At 32.3% G+C, this 9,383-nt stretch overlaps 1 protein-coding gene across 2 annotated transcripts; it reads right to left on the bottom strand.

The window, feature by feature from the left end:
- On the bottom strand, positions 1-3,873 carry LOC142505421 (putative glycosyltransferase At3g07620). 2 transcript variants are annotated; one of them, XM_075618403.1, is made up of 5 exons: positions 3,749-3,873; positions 2,533-3,440; positions 2,323-2,453; positions 1,205-1,553; positions 1-1,018 (listed from the first exon to the last, which is right to left on the bottom strand). In XM_075618403.1, the coding sequence occupies exons 2-5, from the start codon at positions 3,385-3,387 to the stop codon at positions 350-352; spliced, it is 2,004 nt and encodes a 667-aa protein (XP_075474518.1). In that variant the 5' UTR covers positions 3,388-3,440; positions 3,749-3,873; the 3' UTR covers positions 1-349. The 2 variants fall into 2 exon arrangements, with proteins under 2 accessions (XP_075474518.1, XP_075474517.1); XM_075618402.1 differs by lacking the exon at positions 3,749-3,873 and having other exon boundaries at positions 2,533-3,725.
- Positions 3,874-9,383: the final 5,510 nt, after the last annotated feature.

The raw sequence follows: 9,383 nt of genomic DNA, 5'->3' as shown, positions 1-9,383 counted from the left end.
TTAATCAAACACGAATTGGTGTGGCTCATTCAGCAATAGGCTTCAAAGTTAACATACCATGCTCTATAGTTGTCCCCTCCATTCACCTCTTTTGCTGTTGGCCTTTAGATCCATTTTCTTGTACCTTCCACTTGTTTCTTGGGAGTGAAGTACATTTAACTACTGAAAAGGTAAAAAACACAGATACAATAGGCGCAAAAATCCACGAGTTTTCAGAATGCCACAAAAGACCTCCTAAATCTTTGAAGAAAAGGGTATCTTTTGCAACATTGTGGGAGACAGGGAATTTTGCTTCTACTTCATTTTCACATGGTACTTTTGGCTCGGTTTCTTGGAACTCCAAGTTTTGTTATCTCAATTTCATTTGAAAAACTCGATTATACCAGATTGAATGGAGGGTCATGTGGAATAAATCGTACTTCAGAGGCTTAGGGTGCCACAGAAAGTGTTGTTGAACTCTACGGACACCAAGTTGCAACTCAAGAAACTTGTTTTCCGGTATGGAAACTAGTATGTTTCTCAAATTCGGGATATCTTTTTCTGCGAGAATGACTGAAAATGCATCCCAATTCAAAACTCCAAAGAAAGGCGGGACAAAATTATCAGATATGATGACAGGTACACACTCGTAGAAGATGGCTTCAACCACTCTTGGGCTGTTGACTTCATAACCTTTCGGGCAAATGCAGTATTTGCTGCTTTTCATATGATGTATATAATTAATTTTGCTCTCCACACCTGGTGGCATGGGATCAAATATTTTCATATCAGACTCCTTATCTTTCCAGTACTCGAGTAAGATAGGACGCAGATACCCGTGCATATTTCCAGCATAAAAGGCAAGAGTGGTCCTCTGAGATGGTGGCTTTCCTCCAAGATCTCGAAGTGGATTTCTGGCTGAACGGACGTATGTTTCTGGAAGAGAGACATCCCTTCCTATTTTGAAGCCTGTTGTTACATCGGAATTACATAGGGCTTTAATGCAGTATTCCATGTGGTGCCTTGTCTCATATGGAGCCTAAACGGTTATATAGCATTAGTAAGATTAGCTTCTTCAAAGAAAATGTTGCAGAAATGTTGTAATGCTAGTTTACACCATCAATCAATAACGCGCTCTACTTTTCCTTGAAAACTTCTTATTGAAGAGCGTGGGAAAAATTTATGAGTGGCTAAGTTCGTGTGCCAAACAGAAGTAGAGCATTACCCAATCATGGCAGGCAACAAGAAAATGGTCTGCTCCACCAGTTCTGTTCCAAAAACGGTATTTTGCAGCAATTTTTTCAGAATAATTCTTCAAATATTGACGAAGGTTTGTTCGGTTATGGGAATTTCGCACATAAAGTGAATGTTCTAGCATCCGTGTACTGAATGGCATATAGAAAAGATGAGCTTTTCTTGGATCTTTCACAGCAAAATTCTTATTTCCTTCCATCAGTTTCATGAACCATCCCTCAGATGCGTACAATCCTTTAAGTATTGGTTGATGAAAGATTGGTTTTTCACCTTCCTTGTATACATATACTTTGAGTACGCGTTCCATGAGTTCATAGCTCCTGCCATAGGAAATTGCTTGACTTAATAAATACCATGAACAAGAAAGCATCTAAAAGTTTCACATCACACATATTGTGAGCATATAATAACATTATTGATGGATTTTAAAATTTTCATGAGCAGCAACAAGATGTTGCCATACGAAAAAAAAAATTGCTTCTCTATTCAATAAAATGTGCTGTCTAAGAAACCAGTGGTAGCCGAGCAAAATTGCATTTACACAACAATTGATATGTTTAACGGAGACCGGTGTGAGTCCCTTTATATAGTCCACATGCTAATGGCCTGGAACAAAGACTCGTGTTTATGCATGAAAGGGTGCCAAAAATTGCACAAAAACCCACTCTTAACTTTTCTGTGACTCACGAGAACTCAAGAATTAAGCTCAACTAAAAGATAATAATTTTCTTTCATTCATCACTGATTCAAGCGTATAACAATGACAGAAACAAGGGAAAATTATGATAGAATCATAAACGCAGGTCATTGTGTTCTTGATTTACACACAATTTAAACAAGGGCAAAAAAAAATCAAATATATTCAGATGGATTCAAATAAAATATGATCACTGAAGACATAAATGAGCATATTAATTCCCATTTTTAGTTCAGCGCATGTTAGAGAGTCTTTGGAACTGAAAGCAAAAAGTCATAGGCAGAAACAGAAATCTAAATCAAAGAAAATACCAAATAGTATTGTGTGGAAATATATTATACCAAAAACAAACTGTATTAATTCCCTTAAACTGAAGTATTATGGACACTAACCTTCTGAACATAGAAATGTTTCGAAATAGAGGAGCATAAAGCTCCCTATCATTCTTGAAAGCTGGTGCATTTTCAATTCCCGACTTTGCTGCCAAAATTTCCTGGTCACGCTCAGATGACCATCTTGGCTTCTGAAATTGAGTGGTAAAATGTTATACTTCATACCCGGTGAAACAAGACTTAGGTTTTACATTTTAGCAAGAGACTTACACTGGCCCGCGAACGGGCACGATTGCGAAGTAGTATGCTTTGCATCTCATCTAGTGTTGTCACTGTTTTAGGTGGCATATCACACCTCAGCTTCTTCTTAACAGGCTTACTTATTAATACTTTCCCAGTTCTATCAGATGATACATCTAGGGCAGAACCATTGGCTTTCCTACCGTCAAATTCCATATTCTTTGAAACTATGGAATTATTCAACAAAACTGTAGCTGGCGTGAGTAATACAAGTGACAAATTAGTAGAACCATCATTTGAAGTTGTTTCTTCTATCTTTGTAGTATCAGCATCAACTGTAATACTCCCTGAACTTCCTTTCTTAACCCGAGCAAGAGATAAGTTATGCCTAGATTCACCTAGCCCTATTTGTAGAAGTGTATCATTCTGCATCATGAACTCTTCGGTGTCTATATTTTCATCATCTAAAGTTTCATCCTCAAAATCAAAATCGTCATCCATGTCAGCATCATCTAAAGCAAGTTTTATCTTCATTTCCTGGTCTTTTTCCTTCGGCCCATTTTCCTCCTCGATATCTCCGCCCGCCTTATAACCGTTACTAGTCCCCCCTTTTGTCACCAACTGAGATTCATTATACAAGTTTCGGGTGTCAACCTCTTTATAGTCATTCACAATCCCCATATTAACAGAAGATTGCTTAGATGATTCACTTTCATTCACAACTTCATTATTCTTAGCATCCGGAAACAGCGAAAGAAGAGCATTCCCATATGGTAGCATCAAAGACTGACAAAATAAATGAGTTAAAGCAACCAAACCCACCAAGAAAAGCCATCTCCTTTTCTCAAATTGAAGCAGTGTTGATATTTTAATTGAACTATCCATCAATAAGTAATGCGCAATAACTTCACGGATCCTCAGTCCGCAGCTCACAAACCCTGAATTCATGAAAACCAAATAATTCACGGGCTTAAAATATTCTTCAATCACAGTCAAAATGAAAGAAATTCCAACCAATTCGGATCTTAAACAATATCCCAGGAATCTTAATCACTGCAAAATAATTCTGTTAATCTTCACATACTCAAAATAACAGACAAATGGAGAAGAATAAAAGCTACAAGAATGTCAACTGAATTCCAAAATTTCAAGTCAGCAAAAGCCATCCAGCATCATTTATATATGTTTGGGCATTAAATACACATTTTTTCAGACATTAAGTGAAAATGGGAAACAAAAAGCTTACTCAGTATGTAGGAGACGAGGAAATTGGTTAAAGAACGCACATCAGTAGATTCGGAAGCAAGAATTTATCAAATTGTCGGTGCTGAAAAGGAAAAGGAAAAGCTTGAGCTCAACATCATCTCCCACTTGCAACTAAATTATATTTAAAACTACCCAAAAAACATAAAAATAATTTTTTCAAGTGAATTTTAATCTTTAGTTTTTATTTTATATTATTTATATGAAAATCAAATTATAATTATTTTTAATATCTTTACCTGAAAATTCACTTGTCTAAATATTGAAGTTCACACACACATATATATATACATATGATAGTTGAGTTTTATAATTCAGATGAATGAGTCATACAAAGACATTAAAAATTATGTTTACAGTCTTGACAAAAGAAATATTAAATATGATATGGATTGTGATGTTACAGCCTAAAATTATGAGTGTGCTAGAAGTTTCAATTAAAAAATAGATAAGTCTTAATTTGAAGTAGGTTTGTATAAAGAGTTGTATTAATTAAATTCTTCTAGTGAATTCATATTAAACGGAAGAAGAGGTGACGTGTTAATCTCCGAGCATCTATAAACAAATTCGTGTATATTTATTTATCACATTTACTTACAAGTACTACATTTTTTATATATATTATTGAAGCATTTTATGTGTTTTTCAAATATCAAAATATTGTATACAAAGTGTTTATAAGATGTTTCAAACAAAACGTTTTTACTCATTCAATTTGGATATCTTTTAAATACTTTTCAAAATATTTAATCAATTTTTACGATTATTTTGAGTGTATTTCGCTTGGTTTGAAAACTAAACTGGATTTAATTTCTTTGTGTTCAATATTTCAAAAATCGAACTATTATAGTTCAATGATTGTCCCCCAATCGATCATGTCAAATTGATATCAGAGCCAAGATCACGGGTTCGATTCTCATTAATTGCAATGAGTGCAATAATTTGGAGGGAGATTCTTGGATGCAATAATTTTCTATGCTGAGTAGAACGTGGTGTTTGAGCTGTTGTACGGTTAAAAAAAATGAGTTACATTGTTGCCACCAATTATAGTTTTTGGTAAAGTGATAAGCGCTCGATCCTATAGTATAGTTTTAAACGAAAAATGATGACATGGCTTTGAAAAAATGCCGACTTTTCAAGCTGTCACGTCAACGATTGGATAAAAATAATCGAAAATTAAAATTTATGTACCAAAATCAAACTAAAAAATAGACAAGTTAATGGACAAAAAAATTAATTTTCTTAAAAAAAACAACTTTTATTAATATAATGATATGTGTAAAATGACTAAATTTAGTTATGATTATAATTAATGATGACATATTCTTACAATCTAAAAATCTACGCATCACAACAAGTGTGAGATTATATTTTTTAACACTCAATTGAAAATAACATGTGAAATGTAATAGATGTTTTTATATATATATATTAGAACGGAGCGTACAAAAAAACTATTATTGGTGGTAGCAGTACAACTCAAATCTTTTAAACTGTACAACAATTCAAGCATCATGTTTCGATTGTTCGACCTAACAGAGAGAATTATTGCACCAATAATTTTCTCTCAATAATTACACTCATTGCAATCAATGATAATCGAACTCATGACATTGACTCTGATACTGATTGCATGTTCGAGTGTTTGTCGATTTATCAAAAAATTATAACTAGTGATAACGATGCAATTCAAATATTTTAAACTGTACATCAACTCAAGTATCATGTTTCGATTGTTCTACCTAGTATAGACAATAATTGCACCCAACACACACACACACACACACATATATATATATAATTATTTTCGATCATTCAAATGTCACTTGAAAAACTATTGTAATAATTTATGTATTTAACATAAATATTTTAATATAACATACAAATTATTAGATATTATATTTATAACGTGCTTTAGCAATCTTTTTAAATTTTAGTATTAATTGAATTTATGCTCTAAAGTCCAAGACTTATACGGTGTTTTCTTATAATTAACACCATAGTATTGAGCATATGAGCATTGTAGAAAATTTATTATGTTTATTAAGTGAATAGACTTGTAAATGTTACTAATTATAATTATAATATATTTATTTTTTTCAATTTTGATAATTTACTTTAAAACTTATTCAAGTATTGATAGATGAAACTTATGAATATTACATTATATTTATAATTATAATAAGTAGATTTATACTAAAATTCCCTCAAACAGAATCTTGATCTTAGTAGAACTTAAATAAAATAACCGTCTCCGCTGATTTCAAGTCACTGTCTTTTCTGATAATTCGTACATTGTAGGTAGTGTTCGAGGATTTCTGAAAATTCAGAGATTGTTGGTACGAAAGACTTCATCCAATATTTCGATTTTGTAACTATGAGTAGTATAACTAATTCTTCAAAGAATGTTTCTTCATTTATTCAACTATTTTTAGTTTAGTTGGTCTTCAACTATCAGTTCGATAGACTTTGATATTAGTTAAGCTTCAAACAGATTTTGTCTTATAATACTTTCAATTTAGCTTATGTTCAGCTCAGTTTAGCTTATTATCAGTTTAATTTGACTTAATTTGTTAAATCAACAAAACCTAATTAATCCAACAAAATCTTTACTCATCCCTAAAAAATTAAAATTATTTTTTATTTTAATTTAAATATTAAATTTTCCTATGTGCTAACATTATGTTGAGATATTATGGATGTCATTAATTAGCATTATTAAAGGAATTAATAGCTATAAACATAGGATTTATTGTCTCCCCATAACTGCCAAATTATTATATATGGGAATAATTGAGGAAATAAAACAGAATTTAATACCCAATGAACCCTGTCTTCAGTATAAATAATTGGGGTTAATTACATCAGAACTCTCTCTAAAAAGTCTAAAAAAAAATTATATATTTTTCATTTTTCAGAAATCAAGAACATTAATCCACGTGTTGAAAAAACACAAGCATATATTTATCTTATTTGTAAAGAGTTTTATGACGGAATTTTAAAACACGTGCGGTTTCTCGTATTTTTTAGTTTCTGCGAGATATTCTATATCATCTCGTAAAAAGTTTTGAGTAGGTCTCTTATGAGACGGTCTCACGAATTTTTAACTGTGAGACGAGTCAACCCTCCCGATATTCACAATAAAAAGTAGTACTCTTAGCATAAAAAGTAATGTTTTTTCATTGATGACTCAAATAAGATATATGTCTCATAAAATACAACCCGTGAGATCGTCTTACACAAGTTTTTGTCAAAAATGCTTTTCCCATAATTTTTGGCTCACAAATGTCCAGTTCTAATTAAGGCTTCCCAGGATTAGGAATATTTGAGGTGAACTTATTTCTTTAGTTCTATTATTAAATTCAAAATTTGTATTAAATTTTCGTGCGAATGTGTGAAAATATTTTAAATTTGGTGACCATTTGAGCTATCAAACTCACCTATTCCACCGACTTGAATATCACGTGAGATGCAATCATTGTTCTATATTTTTTTCTCTTTATGACGAAAAACCTAGCTATCACTATTTTTCGGTGCTCTATCTCGATACTATGATAAAAGTAGGTCTCTTGTGAGACGGTCTCACGGATCTTTATCTGTGAGACATGTCAACCCTACCGACATTCACAATAAAAAGTAATACTCTTAGCATAAAAAGTAATAATTTTTCATGGAAGACTCAAATAAGAGATCCGTCTCACAAAATACAACCCGTGAGACCGTCTCACATAAGTTTTTGCCCTATGACAAATGGTTGCTGTGAATTTTCAAAATTATGTTTCAACTTTTTCCATTGCTCGAATTTATTTCTTGATTTCATATTTTGAGTTTCCTACGTTATTTCAAGTATACAATTACAAACTATTTAACCAACTCAATCGTTAAATATAATTATTGAAAACTATAATTGTATCTAATATTAGTATTTAGTTGATTTCATAAAGAAATGTGTGGATTTTTTTATTCGAGACACCATTTTTTGATAACTTTTTACTGTTAATATAAAAAATAAAACAAAAAAAAACTTGGATTGGATTTGGATCTCTTACTTTATGGGCTGCGATAACAACAAAACCATTAAGCTGGGCCTTGGGTTGCGGGTCAGCGAGGATTTAAAGCCCAATACATTATTGACGCCTATGAAGTTTGTGGATAATCATTGTACAGTTTTGATATGTTGTTCATCAATTGTACTCATCTTTGTGTTCATCGTTGAGATAACACTCATTTAGTGAATATATATGTTTCGATTTTTTTTCAGCTATGTTCTCATTAAAAAGAGCATCTGAAATGTGGAAATGTTTATATATAAACGATAATAAAGAAAAGATAATGAGGTAGAAAATGGGTTGCTTATAAAATAATTGAGTTTTATTAGGTGTATAATCTATGTGAATGCTATATTTTTAAAGTGTTGGGGATGAAATTGTATATTCATTTAGTTTATGTTTATTCTTCATAAATATATAAATTCTCGACTAGTTTTTTATTAAAAAAAATCTCTATTCAATTTTTATTTCAGTCGGCCATTTTCTCACTTCCAAACATTTACACTTTAAGATTTGATATATATGGATAACCATTAAAACAAATTTTCATCTATAAGAATTTCCAATGATAAAAACTATAGTTTATGTTGTAGTCCGAGTGTTTGGGGTCAAACTCAAAAGAATTGGGGTCACAAACTCAAACATTGAAACTAGTGTGGTAAGATCAAGCATTTACCACTAGATCGAAAATTACATCTATTAATCAAGAAGTAATTTTTTTCCTTAATTAATGGCAACATAGAGTACACCTATTTGGATGCAAATAGATTAGATGTTATGCTCATGAGTACGGGGATGTTGGTGTCTATCTACTAGTGTTGTCTCATATTTCTTAAAGACCGATCTTACCATTTTCTTACCACTGAACATATCTTCAGTAAAGAGAGTATTATCCATACCCATCTAAATGAAGCGATACAACTTGAGCAGCTCGTACCCATCTAGCCAACCATGAGTACGAGAATTTCCGTACCCATATAAATATATAAATTCTTACCCCTACGTCATGGTTGGCTAGATCATCATTGTGGGCTAGATCATACTCATGAGACAACTTGAGCAGCTTGACGTACGAGAATTTCCCAGAAAGCCGCTCATCTTACTACCATTCTCGCTCATGCACATTTAACCCAACATCTCCCAAAAAGTATAAAATATAATCATTGAGATATTTGAATTCATGACCTTGCTATGATACTAATTGTTATAATCAAATATTTACTACTAAACCAAAAGCTATAACGGTTAGCCAAGACACAACTTTATTTTTTTTACATTCGAGGCAACACAAAGTGCACCTACTTGGGTGCTAATAGGTCTGACTGTTAGGCTCATGAGTCCGAAGAGGTGCGTGTCTATCTACTAATTATGTCTCATAATTTTCCTTTTCCTACCGTCGGTCCTGTCCTCAACAGAGACCATACTGCTTTTTAAGATCTGACATCATTTTTTATAGTCCACCTATCCAACCAGATCAAATGCAACGTCAATAGCTTAACGCACGAAAACTTCTCAAAAGGTCACGTATCTTTAGTATTACTCTCACACATTCACGCTTTCTTCAATATA

This window comes from Primulina tabacum, chromosome 10 (genome assembly GCF_025594145.1).
Source record: "Primulina tabacum isolate GXHZ01 chromosome 10, ASM2559414v2, whole genome shotgun sequence".
NCBI classification, from domain to species: Eukaryota; Viridiplantae; Streptophyta; class Magnoliopsida; order Lamiales; family Gesneriaceae; genus Primulina; species Primulina tabacum.
The sequence above is the reverse complement of the archived record's forward strand: the minus strand, read 5'-3'. Positions and strand labels throughout refer to the sequence as shown.

Excerpts from the sequence above, each read along its gene's own strand:
- LOC142505421 (XM_075618402.1), bottom strand. The coding sequence starts at position 3,450 with ATGAATTCAGGGTTTGTGAGCTGCGGACTGAGGATCCGTGAAGTTATT. Across the intron at positions 2,454-2,532 it reads GTGCCCGTTCGCGGGCCAGT|AAGCCAAGATGGTCATCTGA; the intron begins GTAAGTCTCTTG and ends ACTCAATTTCAG. Across the intron at positions 1,554-2,322 it reads AACATTTCTATGTTCAGAAG|GAGCTATGAACTCATGGAAC; the intron begins GTTAGTGTCCAT and ends TTCCTATGGCAG.